Genomic DNA, 21,899 nt, shown 5'->3' on the forward strand with positions numbered 1-21,899 from the left:
TTCACCAGGATATCAATGTCCCAGGGTGCAGCCAAGAGACCCCATATCCAAACAAGGACCCTCAAACCTCCCCTGCCCTATAAACAAGGTCTCCCTCGTTTTCTCACTGCTCGTCCTGGGACATTGGGGCAGAAAGGCGGGCAGCGACCCAAGCGGATGTGGAGGACAGGAAGGACAGCAGTGGGGCCAGGCAGCACTGCTAGAGGATGCTTTGCTGGGGGGAGAGGCAGCTAAAGCAACCCACGTCACAGAGGTTAGAGCCATGCAGTGGGGATCCACGTGAAGGACTGGTAGCTGTTGAGAAGGGCCCTGAGTACGCTGAGAAGCCCATTGCTTCTGGAAGGGGAGGCGGCAGGGGGAGCTCCTTTCCAGGGTGGTCACCAGCCAGCATGGCGTGCTCGTGTCAGCAAAGGCAGCCCTTCTGCTGGCGTGCCCAGCTGTGATGGCAAACCCTTTGGCTACAGCAGTGCTTGGGCTCTGTGTCAGAGATGGCCTACTAAACACCCTCGTCAGAGCAGCCAAGCTGCTGGAGTTTTAGCCCCACGGGGTGAGGCTGCAAAGCAAGACTGCCGCTGTCCGTGGGCAGAGCTGCGGGACCCTTGGGTGACTGCAGCCCGCTAGGGCAAGCGTGGATGTGGCAGAGGGATGGGGAGGAATCAGCCTCCTCCAAATCCAGAGACAGAGCGCATCTCTGCAAACAGACAGGAGGGCATTTTGGTCTGCCTGTAGGCTATTGAGCTCTCTGCTGCTGCCCGCTGGGTGCTGGAGGGCGCTCAGCAGGCGGGCTTACACCCCCGAGCAGAGGGCTGCGCATCCGACAGCAGACTCCGCGCCGCCCCCCGCTCCCCCTGCAACTTCCCAGCTGGGCTGCCCGGGTAGGAGGGCACGGGGAGGCCGATCCTGGCCCCATCCCAATCGGGCCGGGGCGGCGGGGCCGCATCTCCCCCGCTTCCCCGGGAGATGGGGCAGGAGAGCAGCCGCGGGGTCCCGGGGGCGCCCACCCTCGCCTCGCCGGGCTCTCCCCCCACGCGTGGGGCTCAACCTCCCGTGGGCACGGCGGCGGGGGGCGACCGGGGGAGCTCCCCCCGGGAGCACCGGCCCCGCGGGGCGCCCCCCGCCCGCTCCCCGCTCCTCTCCCCCCGCCGCTCCCCGCCCGCCTGTGCGCTTGGCAGCCCCGCCGCCCTCCGCGGCCAGTTTTCCAGCCCTGCTCTTCTTCTGCCGTGACAGCCAGGGGCGCCGGGGGCCTGTTTGCCGTCCGGTTAATGAGTGAGCCGCAGCGGGGAAACCTCCCCGACGGCAGCGGGCGGCCGGGGGGAGCATCCCTGCCCCCGCTCCCGCCGCCCCCCGCCCGCAGGTGCAGGGGGCTGGCACTCGGCGGGGGAACTGGAAAGAGCTGGTTCCAGCGTGCACTTTAGCTCCTGGCCGGGAGGGAGCCGGGGGCTCGGAGCGCCGCCGCTCGCCGCGGGACGATGGCGCGGGGGCTGCGGCCGCTGGCGGGGGCGCTGCTCCTGCTCGAGGTGGCGGCCGCCGTCAGCTTCGTCCACCACCGCTACGAGGAGATGGTGCAGGCCCTGTTCCGCGTGCAGAGCGAGTGTCCCTATGTCACCCGCGTCTACAGCATCGGCCGCAGCGTCGAGGGCCGGCACCTCTACGTGCTGGAGTTCAGCGACTACCCCGGCATCCACGAGCCCCGTGAGTACGGGGGGACGGGACGGGACGGGGCGGGACGGGACGGGACGGCCCCGCTGCTCTCCTGCCACGCGGCGCCGCGGGGACACGGGTGGGGGCTGCCCCCGTCCCACGCAGGACTCCCGGAGGTGCCGGGGGGGGGCTCTGGCAGGGTCCCCGGGGGCGCGTTCCCGAAGGCTGCGTGCGCGCACGGAGCGCTCCGGAGCAGCAGCGCGGCCCAGGCACGTACTTTGGACGGAGCCGTGGGTTTTAAACGCGGGCTGACGCAGGCGAGGTCGTCCCAGCACGCCAGCTTCTCCGCCACCCTCTCCTGCCCGAAAGCCAGCCTCGAGCCGGCAGGGAGAGGCGGCAGCCGCCCCCCGGCCTGCAGCAGCAGGCAGCGCTGGGGGGGAACGGTCCGGCCCCCCCCTTCCCGGGGCTGCGCAGCAAAGGTGGTGCTGAGCTCCCGCAGCTTGGGCAGGGCGCGTGGAAAAGTCATAATCCCGTGGAAAACTGACGGCAGTGCCGTAGAGGTGAGTGGGACCTGCTGCTGCACACCCCTCCAGTGGAGCAGCCCCCCCAGATCCCATTGCACCCCCTCCTGCAGCCCAGAGCATCGCTGCCAGGAGTGCCGAGCAGCACGGTGAGAGCCTTCCCACCACGACCGCCTCCGTGCCAGCACCGCGCACTGAAACCCACGCAGCACCGAGGAGGCCTCGGACACCTCCACAGCAATCGGGGCATGATTCAAAGCAAGGAGCGAGCAAAGGGCACTGGCGATGCTGCGCTGGGTTTTATATTGGCAGAACCACAGCAGAGCGGCTGGGAGGGCTGCAGGAGGTGACCAAGGTCTCCCTGCCCCAGGCAGAGACTTGGCTTGACCTGCTCCTAGTCCTCAGTGCAAGGAGCCCTGGCAGCGTGGCCTGGTAGCCCTGCTTCTTGGGTGCTTCCAGCTTGTAGCATGGGAATTTGGGGAATCTGGGGACTCGTTCGAAGGCCACAGAATGTAACTCCAAAAAGCAAAGCCTTGAGTCAGCTGGCTTACATGCAGGAATTAGGGCTTGTGTGTCCACATGGATAAAGTTTAGGGGTCTGTGAACTGAAAAAGGCTGACAAATCCTGCCTCAGACTCAAACAAAACAGAGGAGGAGGAGTGCCCGCTGAGACCTTCTTTTTTTAAATGAAGGCTGTGCATAACACCAGGACATTTTTATAGATTTAATAACTGGATTACCTAATTAAGTCAGTTCTCATGTCTCCTGAAATCTAACCGGGTCAACACATACTGCCCACCTGCGGCGTCCTTCACTAAGGCACGGCAATCCAAAGGTCACAGGCAACAAACGGAAAAGGAAAATCTGGTGCCAAAATTAGAGTTGTTTTAGAGTCTGTCTTCAGCACATCTGGAAGCTTGGATTTTGGAAGCAGCAGGCACCCAGCGAGCAGGGCTGCAGTGTCTTTTGCCCCAGCATCATCATGGACACTGGGGATCGCTGGTGGTGGCTGAAAAACTCACAGTGAGTCCCGAGCTCTGCCAGCCCAACGTGTGTAATGATGCCCTGTTTTGTCCTTACCCTGTCACGTGAAACTTGGGCTCCCTTTTTAGCTGGATTCTCCTGGTATCTCTCATCCTACTGGTGCTGGTTGCAGCCTGCAACTGGACATCTATTCTCTGACAAGTAACTGCTTTAAAAGCCTCTGGAGCAGGGAAGGCTTAACCCATCCCTCATGGGTGCTGCCTCTCCTTCAGCAGAGCAGTGAGTCTCTGGTTGCAGACTCTAAATCTCTAGTTGTAGAAAAGCCAGGGGCAAGAGGCCTTCTTGCTCATTCCAGAGCTGCCCAAGAGGCAGTTTGATAAGTATGCAGCTCAGCTGCTCAGGGCTTCTCTGGGCTCCCTTCCCCATCTCTGGCGGGTGTGAAAGCCCCCAGCCATCCCCTCGGAGGCAGGTGAAGGGGAGGCAGAGGGGAAACCTCTGCTGCCTCCCACCTGCATGGAGTCAGCAGGGACCCTGCCTCTCAGTGAAAGAGCACAGCTTGCCAGGGGCCAGGGATTGATTTTATCCTGTGGTGGAATGAAAAGCTCCTTGAAGCTTGCTGACCAGGAATGTGCCACATGGGTGAGGGGTAGTGACAGCAAACAGCACATGGCAGAGGCAGCAGAAATGGCCTGTCCTCTCCTTCCCACCAGCAGCCCCCGCACCTCAGGGCTGGAGGCAGCAGCTCTCCTGCCACCCCTCCCCAGTTCCTCTGTGCCGCCTCCATTTTCCATGGGAAAGGGCCATTTCTCGTCATTTACTGAGGGTCTCTCGGGCTTGCTGAGGCTCCCTGGGGTGGGAAGGGGCTCCTCCAACCCCAGACCCAGCTGATGGTGCCGCTGCTGTGTTGCTCTCTGCAGTGGAGCCGGAGTTCAAGTACGTCGGGAACATGCACGGGAACGAGGTGCTGGGCCGCGAGCTGCTGCTGCAGCTCTCCGAGTTCCTGTGCGAGGAGTACCGCCGGGGCAGCGAGCGTGTCACCCGCCTCCTCCACGACACGCGCATCCACATCATGCCCTCCATGAACCCCGACGGGTACGAAGTGGCTGCCAAGCAGGTACCAGGCAAGCGAGCGCCGCCTCCAGCCGGGTAGGGGCCGAACGCCCTTCCAGACGGGGCTCCTGCGGGGTCCCCTTTGCTGGGGCAGTGGGAAGGGGACATCCTTGTGGTGGGTGGTGGAGGATGCTTGCACACCAGCCTTGCCCACCGTGCTACAACTCAAAGCCACCAAAGCACTGCTAGGATGGCCAGTCCCTGCTGCACTCACCCTGTTCTTACCCCCGCGATGCACCCCTGCCCCGCAGGGCCCAGACAGCATCGGGTACTTGACGGGGAGGAACAACGCCAACGGAGTGGACTTGAACCGCAACTTTCCTGACCTCAACACGTTCATGTACTACAGCGGGGAAATCAGCGGGCCGAATCACCACATCCCGCTGCCTGACAACTGGAAAAGCCAGGTACCAGTCTGGGATGCTGTGAGCGGTGCAGCATCCTCCTACAGCGGTCCTTTTCTGCACGCAGAAAACCAGCATGGGCCTGCCCCTTGTCGCGGTTCACCCCTTCTTCTCCTCACAGGTGGAGCCAGAGACATTGGCTGTGATTCAGTGGATCGGCAGCTACAATTTCGTGCTGTCGGCCAACCTGCACGGCGGAGCGGTGGTGGCAAACTACCCCTACGACAAATCTCAGGACCAGCGGTTCAGGAGCCACCGGCGCACGGTCAACACTCCCACCCCTGACGACAAGTTGTTCCAGAAGGTGAGGATTGGAAAGTATTGATATGTCCTACTGATCCTGCTAGGACTAGCTGAGCCTTTGTTTTTTCTCCATTGTTCTAATGTCCCAGAAAACAGTGCCTTCAGCCACTGCTTCCATTAGGAAACACAGAAACCAGCACAAGAATGAGAAAGTCTGCGTTAAAACAGCTAATGAGAAAAATGTCTGAGCTGGAGTCAGCCTCCCCGGGAAGCACGGGGCTTGCCAGGGTGCACTGGGAGCGGAGCTGCACGCAAAGCCAGACAGAGCCTGCAGCCTGGGGCAGAGGCTGGTGGTCCCCACGCAGCCTCAGAAGTCAGACATGCGGTGAAGTAACTGTTTTTGTGCTGACAGAGTGAGATTATACTAGCATCTGAAGCATAACACAAGGTATAGAGTGTGCATTAGAAAATGCAAGCACCACTCTCTTAAACTTTGTCCTACACAAAGAACAGGCTTTGGATCCAGTGTCCCAATTTCGACCCTGCCTTCATATCTAAAAATAAACAGCAATCTTTGATAAGGGCAATAAGTATAAAGATGCCAGAAACACAAGTTGCCCGAACGCTTTCCTAATAAAATTCCCCTGGTAGATGTGATATTTGCATCAGGATTGACACCAGTTAGCTTTTGTCCTGTATTTATTCCTCCCTTTGGTGCCATTTGCTGGGCGGGGGGACAGCAGGAGCAGGCCAGAAGCTGTCTGTGCCATCAGCAAGCCTCCAGCTTGCCACATTTCTGCTCTTCCTCCTGCTCTTTCACCTGCCTACGTTTCTTAGAGGTCCTGGCCACCTCGGGTTGTATTTCACGGCAGTGAAAGGCAGGAGCTGTCTCCTGTGTGACTGCCGGCCACGGTCTTTGCAGCTGGCCAAGACGTACTCGTATGCCCACGGCTGGATGCACCGCGGCTGGAACTGTGGGGACTACTTCGCCGATGGCATCACGAATGGGGCGTCCTGGTACTCGCTCAGCAAAGGTAAGGGCTGGGCAGCACCCGCCACAGCAAGGTGCTGGGCTGAAGAGAGGTGAGGGGATAGGCGAGACGCCTAGGGAAGGCTGTGGTGATAGCACTTTTCTGGTGGTTGTACCTCAGAGATATGCAAGGGGAAATAGAGGCCCTGTGTTACCAAGCCCCCCTGAGCTTCCACAGGTGGAGAGGGGAAGGATCTGACTGAAGGAGAGAGCTGAGTGACCATGAGGGGATGGGGCTGCAAAGAAGGGGAGCAGAGCAGTTCTGGTGGAAGACATAAGTGTGCCAGGACACCCGGGACATGGGAGCAGGGAGGGAAGGGGCTTTGGATTCCCCTGGCCATGGCTGTCCTCTTCCAGGCATGCAAGACTTCAATTACCTCTACACCAACTGCTTTGAAATCACCCTGGAGCTGAGCTGCAATAAGTTTCCCCCCGAGAAGGACCTGGAGCGGCAGTGGATGGCCAACCGGGAGGCGCTTGTTGCTTTCATCGAAGAGGTAAGGAGGTGATCCTGGGACCTACACCCCTCTCCCGCAGGTCCCAGCGGGCCCCAGCCCTGATGGTAGGGGGTCAGCAGGCACTGGGAGCACTGGGGTAGGAGGGAGGAGGCCATGGACCTTGCTGGGTGCTCTGGAAGGGATGTTGGTGGGTTTTGGGGTGGCTGTTGTGTCCTAGTCCTAGGGAGAACCAGCACAGCCAGGGGTATGGGGAAAAGTGATGGTGTCCCCAGAGCTCTGCCTTCCTCCAGCACCCAGAAATGCCCTCCTGAGCAAAGGGAGGGCCTTAACCCAGCCAGCACTGTCTCCCTGCAGATTCACCAGGGCATCAAAGGGATGGTGTCAGACGAGAACAACAACGGCATTGCAGGAGCAGTCATTTCTGTCCAGGGAATCAGCCATGACGTTACCTCCGGTGGGTCGCCGGTCCCCTTGCGTGGTGTCCCCCTGAGAGGCTGTCTGGGTTTGTGGGAGGGGAGTGAGGCCACAGTGAGCGTTTTGCTCAGCATGTTTTGCTTCTGAAAGACGTTAGCTGTGAGAAATGAGCAGTGCACAGGGTAGTGCTGCTGCCTCTGCCTGCTGGACCAGGGAGAAGGTGGGTTCACAGGCAGCTGGGCCAGGGTCTCAGGGGAGGCAACTGTGGTCTAGGAAGTGAGAAAAAATGAAGTGGATTTTCTGATTTCATCCTTTACTGTAATGGTCTGTTTAAGTGTAGGTACACTGGCCACAGATCATGTCAGCTACTGTTTGAACAGACAGGGTAAAGCAGTAGCTAAGCAGCAGTCCTCTAATGTATAATCTATAGAAGGCAAGACAAGGGGGATGTAGTGGCACAGCATGCACCCGTGCTGGGTGCTGTGGGGACAAAATGCAAAAATGGAGAGGGCTGAGGAAAGAAAGAGGTGAGAACCGGAAAGCAAACCTTGTTGTGAGGGACTTCAGAGTCCTATGTTATCTGAGAGAGAGGAGAGAATACCCTTGTACATAACCGAAGAGTGGGTTGAGGGAATAACCTGCTCAAGTGTCTGTGTCTACACAGAGCTCAAATACTTGATAGCAAAGGACACAATGGCAGAATGAGATGAAAGGCTGGGAGTTCAAGCCAGACAAATTTAGATTGAGAATGAAGTGCCACTTTAGTTGATCTGAACTGTGGTGGTTTCTTGTTTGCTGGCTGATTTTAACCTCATTTTCATAATCACCCTTCTTCAACCAGCCTGGCTGCAGAAAAAGAAGCCAATATTGCAGCTCTCCATCGGTCAGACTATGAAATCATCAAAATTAACTTCTGGCCATAGGTCTGTGACTTGGTGGCGCTCTAAATGTAAGAGTGGCACTCTTACTGCACCAGCCAGCTGCAAGGCCTCGCTGGTGTCTCCATTCCAACATCCTGCTGGGTGCAGGATTGTCCCAGCACAGGCTCTGGTCGGTGATCACTCTCTCCATCTGATCCCCACTGACCTCCTAGGATGGAGATTTCTGTTGAAGTGTCTCACCCTCGTGGTGAAGCTGTGCTCCCTGATCCACCCTGACACCCCCAAGCTGCCATCCGCGATCACTGCCCCATGTACCAGGAGGAGTTTGGCTCTGCCATCCTTGTAGCTGTCCTTCGAGGAGCTGCAGGCTGTGAGCAGATCCCCCTCTGCCTCTTCCCAGCCAGGCTGAGCCCACCTAAGCCAAAATGCACAGGCTGCCCGTAACGATGACTCAGATTTGCGATACCCGTGCAGTTCCATAGATGGGCATGTATTCAGATGCTCTAAGTAATCCCTAACGTGCTGCTCCCTCGCTGTTGTCAGCCCCCTGTCCCCCTGTCCCTGCCCCAGCAGTACACAAAGTGCTCCTGGGGCTTCCTTGTGCAGGAAGAATCAGGGGAGCGGTAACCTGATGAGAGATTAAAACTCTGCTGGTAACACAGACGTGGCAAAACTGAATATGACAGGCATTAAAAAATGGTGTTATGCATAAGGAGTCAAACTGGAGCTGTGAATGCCTTTAGGCCTGCTACTGTCCGACCAGCGAGCGCTCAGATTTGCACCCTCCCTGTGAAAGGGCACAGCCAGCACTGCTGCCCCGGCCCCTTTCACTTGGCGTCTCCTCGCAGACTGACCTCTGCTCCGTGGCACTAGTGAGACGTCACTTGCAGGCTTCCTGCGTAAATCCAGCCTTGCAGGAGCCAGCAGATTTGGAAGGAAGGCCAAAAGGTGTCTGGGTTTTGAAGGCTCAAGGAAGGACGCTCAGCAAGAGCTACTGGAATATGTGTTACTCTGCATCCTATGCATCCTGAGTGCTTTCTCTTCTCATCTTGTGTTCCAGGCGATATGGGGGATTATTTCCGGCTGCTGCTACCTGGCACTTACACTGTCACAGCCTCTGCAGAGGGCTACCAGCCCCAGACAGTGACAACAACAGTGGGCCCAGCTGAACCTTCACTGGTGAGTCAGGCTGCGTAGTCACTAGGGTGCCTCAAAAAGTCTCCTGTGCCCCTCTGCCTCTTGGCCATGGGGTGAGCCCCTGGCTGGCTGGGGCTGCTGCTCTCCAGCTCTTCCTCCAACCTCCCCACTTGCAAGGACGTGATGGTTTAGAGGCAGTGTCTGTTCCCTGAGGCTGTGCTGTCCCCTTTGCTCTGTGGGTTTCGGTGCTCTGCTGCCGTCTGCATCATGCCTGGGACCAAGCACATCATCAGACTGGCAGCAAGAGGCTGAGGGCTGCCCCTCTTTCTGCTGAGAGCTGCTGTGGGGACCGGGTGCCAGCAAAGAACAGCCAAACACCTTTGGGAGATAAAGTGAAACCAGCTCTTACAATGCCCTTCTAAGTGCAGGCTGGACAACTCAAAATAGGTTATAAAACAGTGGTTGGTCAGCCCTTGCCTTCTGAGTGCAGCAGGACCTTGGGCACAGCCTTGGCTGAGGACTGGCAAGAACCCCCCGACTGCGGCATCCTGGCACGCCATGTGCTTCTCTGCACGCACTGGTCAGGCCCTGCCTTAAATACACTGCGGTGGTTCTCCCACCCTCCGTCTCTTCATCCCACCCTACCCAGCCTCTGAAGTTCTTCCAGTGCTGCCTTTTTCTCAGAATTGGAAACCTTCTAATTTCCAGCCTAAATTTATTTATGGTCAGTTTATCCCTATTTGTTCTTATGCCAACACTATGCTTTAAATAGCTCCTCTTCTTCCCTGGTATTTATTCCCCGATGTATTTATAGAGAGCTGTCAAGCCCAGTCCTAGCCTTTGTTTTGCTAGGTTAAGCACCCTGCTTTTTGGCTTTCCTTTGTAAGAGATTTTCCTTTCACCACATTGCTGTAGAAGACAGATTTGTTCCCTGAGGGTCTGGTTTTGCAGATCTCCCCTCACAGCAGCCCACCTGTCCCCACTTCCCTCTGCCCCTTCCCTGTTGTGACTGCATTTGTTTGCCTTGTTCCACTGCTACCCCACAGCCATTTGTTTGATCCTTTTTTGGTTGGGCGGGGGTTTCTTTTGTGGATGTTTTTTTTCCTGGATCTACTAGAGCCACTTGTCGCTGCAGGACTGATTAAGCAGGATTCAGCTAACAAGACGCAGTTGAGAAGGTCTGTTTGTCCTAACCATTCTGTGGATTAAACATTCACAGAGATGCAAAGCAAAGCTTTTTCTCTGTTCTCTGTGAGAAAAGATGAAAAAAGATCGTAGCTCAGTCACTCGCCTTTCACAGCTCATCTTCCAAATCATCCTAGAACATTGCATTGCCACAAGAGCAACTCCCTGCATAAGAAATGTAGCTGATGGTTGGTACAGTATTTTCCATGGGGAAGAAAAATACTTCCAGCTGATTTATGCACTGAGTTCCCATTGTATCATAACACCGAGCCTGCGATTGGCAACGCTTGTCTTGGCCATGAGTTAGCTTAGAATACAATCAGCTGGGGCAGGTCCTGCAGACCCCTGGAGCCAGCAGGGCACAGTCACTGTGTTACGCGTTTGTTATTCTTTCTCCAGGTGCATTTCCAGCTCAAACAAGATGTGGTGAGGAAGCCCCCGGAGCGTAAAGCTTCAGGCACACGCACGAACAATAAAACCCTTCAGAAGAAGGTAGTGCCAAGAGCCACGCGCCGGGGGACCCAGAGATGAGGACAGCTCACTTGGCTGGGAGCTGAGGGAAGCCCTTTGTATGAGGCCTGGCTGAAGACTGCAGCCAGTGAACTTTCCGAAAGTCCAGCATGAAACTAGCCCGAATTATTAGGTTATTAAACGAGGAAGTATTTAATCCCTGAGCAAATCGTGAAGTCATTCACAGCAGAACGTGTCTAGGCTGCGGTCCCCCAGGCAGCGTGTCTGTAGCTGCGGAGCTGCCCTCCTGCCCTTGTTCCATCCAGGAGAGCTCTGCTCCCTGCACGCCCGGACTCGGCTGCTACAGCCCACATGAGACGTTCACTGGTGCACAGCAGGGAGAATGAGTCCCGGCAGCGAGTGCTGCCCTCACAAGCGGGGCGCGTGAATCCTGGTGCTCATCCTCAGGGTGCGAGCGCCATGCTTCTCCCTCAGGTAAGGATGGTTGCTGCCTGTAGACCCTGAAGTTAGAGGAAGGCCAATTTTAAAGCATGTGTGCCCAGTTTTGGACACAGCGTGTCCTATGCGTAGCACAGCTGTCGCTGAGTGGAACGCCACAAGGAGGGATGCAGCGCTGGGTTGTGGTGCTCCAAGGTCAGCTCCCAGCTAGTGACGTTACGTCCATTTTGCTGTGCAGATGGGACTTCCTGGTAGCTCATGTGGATTATTTATAGTTAGGATGAAACGGTACACGCCGGCAAAAGCAATGGATTATCCTGCCTCCTTATGTCTTCAGATCCAAACCAGATGGCTCTCTGAAGGGTCTGCTCGCGCCAACACAAGCAATTAGTCTGAGCACAGGAGCAGCTAGGTGAGGTCTGACAACCAGTGAGTAGGAGTGCAGGACAGGTGATTTGATGGTCCCTTGAGACAACTTGCCTGAATCTTGGTTCCGTCAGTGTGCGGCAGGGAAATCTGGACGCATGACTGCTGGCAGTGTGCTGGGCAGGCACAGTGCAAGCCAGTGAGCTGTAATGGGGTTAAAGGTATGATCCAAGGTTCAGCGAGGTGGGGTGCTAGAGGCTGGGTCTTAAAATGCTGCTTGCCCTGTCTGGGAAGGCTTGGAGTAGAAGCAAAAGTGGAAATAAAGCTATTTCCACCCTAAAAGTATCTTCAGCAGGCAAAACCTTTCTGGCATTCTTCATATAAATAAATAACTCCAGAGGGATAAACAGTCCCAACCCATGCATCCCCGCAATTTCTTTTTGTATGACTGATTATCCCGAGCTCCCCTCTGTTGCACTGGCTCTCTCCATCTCTCAGGTCTGTCCAGGGAGAGTCCCCCAGACATCTCCTTGCTCCTCCTCTTTTGACACTTCATCTCTCGAGAGGAACCTCTACCAGCCTACTGCACAGGCGGTATTCTGCACTTCATCCCTCACTGTCACATCCTCCCCCGTCTGTGCTGCAAGATGCTAGCGGCATTTTCAGCCCTAGCAGCACACACACGCCCTTGTACCTCTGCCTGCTAACAGAAGCTGTTTCTCTGCCATGTCTGTTCTTGGAAAGGCAGAGCGAACTGTCCCTCAGAGGGTATCTAGTCAGGCTACTGCAAAAAAGTGCCAGAAGCAGTATTGCACATTACCATGGCTCTGAGTGATTTTGGTCTGCACAGACCGGTGTGGGCCAGAGGCAGTGGCCAGTTCCACATTCATAACCAAAGCTGAATTCAGATTCTTTTTTTCTTTTGGCATCCAGAAGGATGTGAATTAGGGCAGCGAGGCTGAGACATTCAAACTCCCTTGTGTCTTAACACCTCTTCCCGTGGCCAAGCCCAGCAGCCTCATGCCAAAGGCTGGACCCTCCTGTTTGAAGCCACGTGTAGGTGCACAATTGCCGGTGGACATGCAGACAGGGTGAGGGAGGCCAGCCTGGCCCCATGCAGCATGCCGAAGGATCTGCTGTCACCATGCATCTGACCCATGTGCAACATACTCCTGCCCCCAGCCACGGCACTAGCTCAGCTTGCCTCCAAGGACATCTTTGAAGCTGAGAGCAAGGAAAGGGCTGCCAGGGAGCAGTCCTCAGCTGGGATCCCACCCTGGTTGCACTGCTTGCTAGATCAGCCGTGTGGTCCCTGGGCAGAGGGACGGATGCTCTGCTCGCACAGAGCTGCCCATGCCACCAGCACCCATCCCAGGATGGTCACAGGTGGCCTTGCTGAGCCTGCTGGTTGCAGGATGCTCTCATGTTGCCCTCTTGTGGTCCTAGAAAATGTAAGACCATCTCGGTTCCCCTTGCTTTCCAGGGGAGAGTCAGAGGAGGGGGATTTCTTCTGTTTGGAACAGGACAGGCCTTCCAGGAGGCCACAGCACTCTCCCTGGCAGGCTGCTGTGGGGTTGTTGGCACAGCAGCGAAGATGGAGTCTTCATGGAAAGCTTTTTGCCCTATAAAACAGTCCCTACAAGACATAACCTTTTTGTTTTGAAAGAGACTCTCTCTGGGCTGGGATTTGTCCAGCACAATCTCCTCCCAGCTCTGAATATTTTTGTGTTGAACAGTTTGGTAAGGCTCCACTTGGCCATGGCCGAGCTCTCCACGTGAAAACATGGTTACAAAATGTTTCCGAGACAGCACTCTGTCAAACCCGCCTCTCAAAGGCTTGCCATGAACTTAGTCCCAAGTGTTGCAAGAAGCGTGGTCTAAAAACAATGCTAAACCCTCAGACACAACATCTGCACTGCAATGGTCTCACATCCTTCGTCCAGGCTGCAGAGTCCCAGCCTGCCCGGTAGCTCCCATACCCCTGAGCATCCTCACTGCCCTCCTCCGAACCTTTTCCTGTGGCTGGCATGAAGGAGACAGAACAAGGGAAAATACAAACAGATGAACTCAAAGAAGGGTGAGGCATCTTTGCTGGGGATGTCAGCAGAGGTGGTTTGGTCATGGCCATGACCTGGAAGGCCGCAGGAGGACTGGGATGATGGACTCTCCAGCAGTGCTGAGGTTAAACAAGAGAGAGATAGAAATGGATGACTGTACGAAGAACAGTCAGTAAAATGCTTAGTGGAGACGTACAGGGGGACACATTTTACAGCTAAAAATATACAATTGCTTTTTAAGTGCATAGCCTTTCCTGGAACACTGGAAAAGTTGAACTCAAAGCCAAGGAAAGGGTTGGCTGGAAGTGAAGACAGCAATGAAAAGCTCGGAGCCACCATGTAAGTAATAGTGGAGGCGAAGGCAGAAGAAGAGGGACACAGACCTGCCCAAATGCACACAGTTAGTCCAGTGTGAGAGTTACCAGGAAAAGCTGGGGCGGTCTCAGAGACCTACATTCTTCAGGGTTTGTTGCTATATGCAAGACTGGTTTGGGATTCAGCTTCCAGAAAAAGCCTCGCAGCTTTCCTTGGATGGTGTTATTTCTGTCTTGGCACATACGAGTTTAGACTGATTGCGCTGCTGCCTGCATAGGACTCTGTGCTTTTACCCAGAGGTGCCACTGTATCTACCACCCACCACTATCCCCTGGCTGCACTTCTGTGCCGTTCTCACAGCCCTGTGAACATGGACACCTGTGAGGTCATTTTACGGTGCCCTGGAGAAAGCTGTGAAGCTGCAGCAAGCTCATTCTTAACTGTGTGCAGTTCAGGTCCCCCTCCTGGCTCTTGCTGGTCACATGCTGTGAGCCGGCAGAGCTTCCAAGGAGGCTGTGCACAGCTGCCAGGTCCTTCTGCTCCTGCACCGCTGGGTAAACACTACACCTCGCTGGGCAGCGCTGGCTGTCCCTGAGGCAGAAGACTATTTCCCATCGCTGCTCCAGGATAAGGTCCTCCAGAGCAGATTGGCTGTTCTTTCTGTGTAAAGGATGGAGTACCCTGGCTCAAAACCTCTCAGCTGGCAAGAACAGCAGAGCTTTTAGGCTCAGAGGACAACATTTAAAACCCAGTGGCAGGGTTTGGTGTCCATTCTTCGGCTCCAGCAAAGTGCACACGAGGAACCGTACCTGCAGGGAAAAGCACCCAGCTCCTTGTGCAGCCTTGGGCCCCCTGCCAACAGCAAAGCGCCGTGGCAGCCGTGTGGGTCCCGGCACAAGCAGAGCAGACGGGGAGTCAGCTCGGAGCCCGTGCACGCACTAACACGACTTTCACAGCAGGGCGTGCGCCGTGCTCTGCGCACCCTGCTCCTAGCTGGTGGCAAGCCAAGCTGTGAGCTCGGAGGTTGCCATGGAGAAGTGTAGCTAAATGCACAAACAAGTGTCAAGCTGCGATAACTGCGCTGGAGGCTGAGACTTGGGGCTTCACAGCGTGCTGCTGAGGGAGGGTATCCCTCGGGGCATGGAAGCGTTTTCGGCCTGCCAGGAAAATCAGCGCGGGACCAACTGTACGTGGTGTGCCCCTCTGTGTGATGCACAAACCGGCTGCTGCCTTCTGCCAGGAGCTCTTTGTTTTTCTCCATTTGGGGGATCCTACAGCAGGTCTAAGCCGCCAAAGCCAGCTCCTCGCAGCAAAACCGAGACTGCACCAGATGGACAGTGCAGACCCACTCCTCAGCTGTTGCCCATGAGGCAGCGAGAGACACCCAGGAGAAGGCAGCAGCGGGGAACGGAGCCCTGCCACCCGTGGTGCCTGCGAGGCAGCAACACTTTGTGGGGAAGGAGCCTAAGTGGGCTTGCACAGGCAGCTGCGGCGGCTGCTCCTGCTCGAGCAGTGCTGCGAGGCCGTCCCGGGGCTGTCCCCATGTCACCGGGGGGGTCCCCCCAGGCTCCGGGCCTGCCCGGGAAACAGCTCGGGCCGCGGCCTCCCAGCTCCACCAGGCCGGGCCGGGCCGGGCCAGGCCGGGCCGTGCGGAGGCGGGCGGGCGGCGGGGCCGGGCGGGGCGCTGCGAGGCCGGGCGGGCTCTGGGGGCCGGGCCGGGCCGGGGCCGGGCGGAGCTGGGCGGCCGCGGGGACGGAGCGGGGAGCCGGGGGCAGGGGGGGGGGACCGGAGGCGGGAGCGGGGACGCGCAGGGCCGGAGCGGCCGCGGCGCCCGGAACGGGCCGGGAGCAGGTAGGGACCCGCCGGGGGGAGCCGGGCTCCGCCGGCCCGGCCGCTCGGCTCCCCCCGCCCTGCGCGCCCCCCCTCGGCCTGCGTCTCGCCCGGCGCGGCCCGGCCCCCGCCTCTGCTGCGGCCCCATCGGCTCCGCGCCCCCCTCCGCCGGCCCTCGGCCTCTGCCCTGCCTTCCCCCGGCAGGGAGGCGGCGGAGCCTGGCTGCCCCCCCGCCCCGGACCGTGCCGCTCCGGGCCTCCCCGGCGTGCCCGGGGCCGTGCCGGGTGTCCCCGGACACGGGGGTTGCCGCTCGCTGGGTCCGGGCTGTCCCTCGGCTGGGCTGCGGCTGTGTTGTCCTCGCCCCCCAGGGCACGGAGCCGGGTGCTCGGCGTGTGCCGGGGCCCTGCCCGCACGCACGCTGCCCCGACGGCGCTTCGGGGGCCCAGGCTGCGTGGAGCAGCCTTCGAGGCGCCCCGGTGCTTCCCACCGTGCCTTCGTGCTGCTGGGCCGAGCGGCCTCGGGGTGGGGCGGCTTAAGCCGCGTCTGTGCGGCTGGTGGGGTCTCGGGGTGACGGTCTGTCTGCCGGGCAGACCTGCAGGTAGCTGACCCTGACAGCTTGCTAAGGAGAGCACCTGGCCCTGGAGAAACAGCACAGGCATGTGAGCTCCGGCACCCAGATCGGTGATGCTGTGGTGAGGGGCAGCACAGGCGCCCACCCAGGGAGCAAAAGTTCCAGGGTGCAGCACCGTGCCTTCCCCAGCTGCTCTTCTGTGAGCACCCACGTTGCTTGTGCCAGCCTGGGAAGAGAAACTTCCGAGAGTTTCCTCCCCTTCTCGCTCTAGTAAATGCCAGCCGCTGAGCATTGCTGCCAGCCTGGCACCACCGCCTTGTGCTCTAAGAGAGGCAAACTGGCGGCGCCTCCTGCAGTGGCCTCGCCAGGGGATGGAGACTGCATCCTGAACACCTTCCGAGGGGCTGCAGCTCTGGGGCTGACCCTGTTGCTGCCGCAGGCTGAGCAGAGCAGTGCCTCAGCTGATCCCGTCCTTGACACAGTTTGGCCTCTGAGTTGAAAGAGCTCCGCTGCCTTTGCTGGTGTTTGAAGTACTTGCCCCACGCCAGTCCTTTCACATCTCATTCTCCTTGCGGAGTACCTAGCAAGCCTTTAGTTGTGTAATACATATTGCAAGTAACATCTGTTTTGAGGCTTGTCATGTTTACATGACTTTCTGCTGAAAAAGCTCGCTCTCCCCTTGCCTCTGCCATTCTCTCCTTCGCTTCCATTATGATTCTGTCTTTACATCCACAAAAGGCCTGAAAGAGTTTATAGATACAGAATTTGTAGCTTTTTAAGTATTTTGCCAAATTCAGCCTCTGTACTGTGCTGGGAGACGTCACCATCATCCCCCTCATCTTGACTCACTTCTCTGGCTGCAAGTCGTGCTGGGCACCGTGTTTAAATGTGTCCTCCTTGTTTTCAAGGCCCTGTATAGCACAGTTAAAGCCCACATCTCTGAGCTGGCTTCTTTTGCTGTTCTTTAGAAATCCTCTGCTCTGCCAAGGACAACGGTTTCAGTTCTCTCTCCAGCTGCTTCAGTTGCTCCCAATGCCCTTTTCCCACTTTCCCTGATGCCTGGCTGCCATGCACCCACTCTGTTGCCATTCCGCTTAGGATTAGCAGTGACATTAAAAACTTGTACGTATGTGTAAAGATTTTAGAAAAATGTTAAATTTGCAAGGGGCCAGGAGGGACTCCTACAGGAGAGGAAAGGCGTGAGCCTCGTGGCCCTGCAGAGCCCCAGGTGTGTTAGCCGCCCTGGGGAGCGTGGCTTTGTGATGATCGCAGCATTCGGTGTGCGGCTGCGGTGTCTGCGCAGTGGGTGACTGTTCAGACGTTCAGACGGACTTTGTAATGCCAGTGATGTGTGCCTGGGTGGGGTGCCCTGAATTGTGCTTAGCACTTCGCTACCTTAACTGATAATTTCCCCTCAACCTCCAACAAAAATATGTTTCTAATGAATTGTAAATTCGTGATGATTGCTCAACCCCACTTCTGAGTGGCATAGCTTTTACTTCATTTTGTTTTTAGAACCTTTGTATTAGGACATAAACTATATTGCTTCCTTGTCAGGAGCACTTAGAGGCTCTGGAAAGAGTTAGGTCCACATGATAGCAGGTATCAATGGAGTCCCTCCCAGGGGATTTAGGTTCTCTGGAGATAATGAGCAGTGTAGAATGGGAGTAAAGGTGAGCAAAGAGTAGAGCTTCCAATTCAAACTGCAGTAATTCCCCTATTTCTACACTCCCTACCCAACAACCAAACCATCACTGGGGACTTCTGTCGAAAAGCTGCATTGAAAAATACCGGTCAGGGTACAAAGGCACGTTCTCAAGTGTTGAGGAATGTCCTTGTATCCCCAGTTCAACCTGTTTTGGATGCATACTCAAGGTACAATGACTAATTTTGTGATTGTATACTGCCTACCTGCAGGAGCCCAGGCACAGGTACTGCACGGCCGAAGGGGTGCTGCTGTTGGGATTTTGTCTGGTCCTTATTCTATGTTGTATCGTTTTAGACGTGTGCCTCGGGGAGGGAGAAGACAGGACTTGGTAACGGTGTCTGCAAAGTGCATGCAGCCACTCAGTACAGTGTGGCTAGAACTGGGGAAGCTCTTACCTCCTGAGCTGGTGCTCTGGCCTTTGTGTGCTTAGGTCCACAATGCTATAGATTAAGTATCCATCGCAGTGTCCTTGCTCACATGTTTTGGCAAGGTGCTCTGCTTTGCATTAAAAGTTGATGCTGTGCTCAAGTTTCCAGATGACTTTCATTTGCTTGCCATCTGGCCCAACGCGAGCTCCTCTTCCTTCCTCCCCAACCTACGCGTACCCCACACAAACCCTGCCAGCCGGCACTGAGCCGTGTCCCGCTACCGAGCAGGTGACAATACTGTGACAGCCAGTGCCCAGCTGGAGGGAAAAAAACGTGGTATGAGTGACTTGTGTGGTACACGCAGAGCTCCTGTGGCAAACACCCCGAACTGTTGCACACGTGTGCTGTGGGGAAGGCAGAGCTCAAGCAGCAGTTGTTCTTAGTGATCCTGGATCTGGGGGGTTTGCTGATCCAACCTTGGTGTATTTATTTTAATGATTTCTGTATGTCAGGTTTAAAAGGAAATGAAGCTGTTTCTTTTTAAAGCGAGGAGATTCCTCATCCTCCTGGGAGCCATATGGGGTCTGGAGATGGTAGGACGTAAGAGAGATCACGTGTTTCCCACTGCGTGAAGCTCGGGGGGGGCTCTTTGGGATCTGCGGAGACAAACAGCATGTTTTAACGAGAGGCTGCAGCAGTCCGCCTGACCCCGGCAGGAGAAGGCTCCTCTCCTCTGTGCCATTAAGCCTGCTTTTTCTCTGCTTGGGGTCTTGTCCATTCTGTTGAGGTTTGTAGGGGTGGCTCTGCAGTTTTCCTCAGTCCCTGCATTGGCACCGTGTCCAGGGCCTGGCTCAATGGGGTATTGTTTGTCCCACCCAGGAATGTGCAGGCAAGCAAGGACCTCCGGGGACTTGCAGAGCAACACGTTCTGCTCGGAGCAGGGGGCTGACTGCAGTTGGCAGCTCCAAAGGCTCCTGTGAGTGCTCGGGGTGTGCTCCAGCGTGGGCAATGTCCTGTCCTTGAAGCGTGGCTGAGGACTGTGCAGGCCTTGCAGATGCAGCGGGGTAAGGAGGAAGGGAGGAGAGGTGGCCACATTTGGAGGCCACGGGGAGGTGGGAGGAACAGAGGTAAAGGGCAGGGAAAATGCCTCAGCACGTAGTTAGTGAGCTTCTGTTCCTGACACAATCGTGTGAGAAGCCAAGTGACGCGCCTGGTTTCTGCCCACTGCACGTTAGGTTCTGCTCCTGCAGCTCAGTGCGCAGCGAGCACTGCAGCAAATGTCCTGTGGAAGCCAGAGCCAGCAGCTGAGCGAGGCAGAGGGCACCTCCGTTTCTGGGGGTGGATTCTGTTTTCGGCGAACAGGCATTATATTACAGTGAGGGGAAGGAGGCGTGAAAAGACAGAGGTAAAAAGTATGGCATTTTTAAGTTTTAAAAAAGATCAGTGGCAGCATTTTTTAATATTCTTTAATTGTTCTGTGACAAAGTTGGCTTTTGTGCACTTCTGGGAATCAGACTCCTTCCTGGTTTACTGCTTAGGCTGGCTCTCAGTTTTAAAGAGACTGAGACATCTGCTGCACAAGAACATACTTGTCTCCCTTGTGCAAACCAACTGTGCGTGTGGAAGCCTGCACTGCATTTTTTTTCTGTTTGGTGATATATTAATTTCTTGGTTACTGTGCTGGTGAGTTATGCTGCAGCGCTGCCCATAGCCAGCTCTAACAGCACTGTCTGAGCGAGAAGCTGGGAGGTATTATTTGGAGGGAGACATTTAGGGATGCTGCCTGTCAAGTCTGGTTCTCTTGCTGCTAAGTTTGTGGCATCTGTTCATTATTGCTTTTTATCTCATAATCTGATCAATGCTTTGGGTGTACCACTGGATTAGCTGTCTCAAAAGCCTTTGAGTCTCTCCTTTTACTGGGGCTATTAATGCTGTTTGTAATCAACCTAAAATGATCTCTTCGTGTCGCTGCATTATTTTCTAAGTGCTTGAAATCCTTGCTTCAGCAAAAACAGGGAAGAGAGAACTCCCGTTTTGAAGCTACAGAAACTCATCAGAAATTAATTTACTCATCCTTACGATCAGGCAGAGTCCAAAAGGGCATTTGTATCACCATCTTCAGTGGGTCTGCTTCCATGTAAGTTATGATCCTTTGAGCAAGTGCCTGGTAATAATTCACTGTTGTGTTGGTGAGTCCTTTATTTGAGGCATTTTACCCTGTCCAATCTCAGCCACGAGGAGAGAGGAGGGTAAGAGAAATTGTCTGAGTCAGTGTGTAAATGTCTCCTCTTGGCTGCTGTGGCGTGGTCTGCGCTGAAGGTCTCACAACAATCTTGTAAGTGAGCTAATAGCTCTCATTTCATTCCGGTCTGTCCTTTCATCAGCCCACACCGGACCAGACATACTCCAGAGCTAATGACAAGGAGGGGTAGGCTGTCTTCCACGAAGGTGATGTGTGCTGAGCATGCATGTGGGGAGGCTGGGAGGAGTGATTAATGCCCTGGGAATTCACTTCTCTGCCTCGCTACACAAAGCTGTTGTGTCAGGGCACCGGGCGGGCTGCAGCTGGGCGCCAGGAACACGTTACCTAGTTTGCTCAGGATCAGGCACCGAGACAGAGACAGCATGTTCTCAGCGGGCCGAGTTCGCCGCTGTGCCGCAGCTTCATACTTGCACAGTGAGGCTCTCTTTGGACGTGGATGTGCTGCTAGGCGGAGGCAGGAATCCTGTCCTGCTCCAGCTCTGCTGCAATCTGCAGCCCTGACCTCTGCCAGGGTGAAGTCCCAGAGTTTGCTGAGTTGTGGGGGAGCCCTCCCTCCCCCTGGCTGGGAGGGATTGCCCCCCTTGGAGGTGAGAGGGGATGGTGCTTGGCCAGCAGTCAGGAGCTGTGACTCACTGGGGATCACAGGCGGAGCCCTGCTCTCCCTGCAATCTGCTCTTCCTGCTGGAGCCCCTGCACGAGCAGTTGCTGGATGTTTTTCTCACCGGGCAGATCTGGGCTGGAGCTGGGAGAAGCTCGTGTCCACCATTAAAGCTGAGGAATTGGACTCAGTACATTCCCCGTCTGCAAGATGCTGGGAGACTTCCTTTTCTAGGTGGAGGTTTGGAGAAAATGTTGGCAGTCAGCACTCCATGGAGTAAGACAAGGCCAAGACCCTGGAAAACATAATATTTTGTGTTCGAATCATGTTACGGAGCAAGCAAACCCTGTAAGACTGATCCACTGCTTTGAAATACAGGGGCATACTGTCTAGACTCGGATGGACGGAAAAGGACAGCAAGCAGCCTAGTATTCAGAGGTGTTTCACAGTCCCTTGCTGGAAGAGGACAGTTTACCAGGTGCTGGTCACTGGACTTTCAAGGGACAGAGTGATCTGGGAAGTGTTGCCCCGGTAGGACCAGCTCTAGGGGCTTACACTCCCTGCTGTCTGGCTGGCAAGAGGCTGGTCTGGTGGTGTATGCGGGGCAATTCTAGAGAAGGATGTGCAAAAGAAGTATCTGGTATTTCTGGAATACGCGTAGGAGTGGCCAGTGCTGTCAGTGACCTGTGTGGGCTCATCAGAAATCCCCAGCAGCCTCGGAGGAGAGTTTGCATGCTCCAGGTTCTTATCCCTGGCACTGGCACCGAGCATCCCCCGTGCTCGCTGACACTCGCATCCCCCTGAGCCGACTCATCTGAGCTGCGGCAGTAGGGCTGTAGCTGCTCCCTTCCCTTCGTCCAACAGTCAGTCAGTGACTCCTGCGTCTCGGAAGTAAGTGGTTGGGTT

At 56.1% G+C, this 21,899-nt stretch overlaps 2 protein-coding genes across 6 annotated transcripts in view; both read left to right on the top strand.

The window, feature by feature from the left end:
* Window positions 1-976: 976 nt before the first annotated feature.
* CPN1 (carboxypeptidase N subunit 1) lies at window positions 977-10,675 on the top strand. The gene is made up of 9 exons (XM_040564223.1): window positions 977-1,692; window positions 4,064-4,260; window positions 4,508-4,663; window positions 4,782-4,964; window positions 5,826-5,937; window positions 6,291-6,430; window positions 6,746-6,845; window positions 8,747-8,865; window positions 10,408-10,675. Exons 1-9 carry the CDS (start codon window positions 1,470-1,472, stop codon window positions 10,537-10,539), a joined length of 1,362 nt encoding a protein of 453 aa, XP_040420157.1. The 5' UTR covers window positions 977-1,469; the 3' UTR covers window positions 10,540-10,675.
* Window positions 10,676-15,408: 4,733 nt separating this feature from the next.
* The window catches only part of LOC121073085 (dynamin binding protein), a 32,657-nt gene continuing 26,166 nt past the window's right edge, over window positions 15,409-21,899 (top strand). For 2 of the 5 annotated variants that reach the window (XM_040563685.1, XM_040563689.1), the window contains exon 1: window positions 15,409-15,506. The gene's annotated coding sequence lies outside the window, so the exon portion shown is untranslated. Of the gene's footprint in view, window positions 15,507-15,827; window positions 21,885-21,899 lie in introns of those variants that run through there. The other 3 variants (XM_040563686.1, XM_040563687.1, XM_040563688.1) reach the window with 3 other exon arrangements.

This window comes from Cygnus olor, chromosome 7 (genome assembly GCF_009769625.2).
Source record: "Cygnus olor isolate bCygOlo1 chromosome 7, bCygOlo1.pri.v2, whole genome shotgun sequence".
Lineage (NCBI taxonomy): Eukaryota > Metazoa > Chordata > Aves > Anseriformes > Anatidae > Cygnus > Cygnus olor.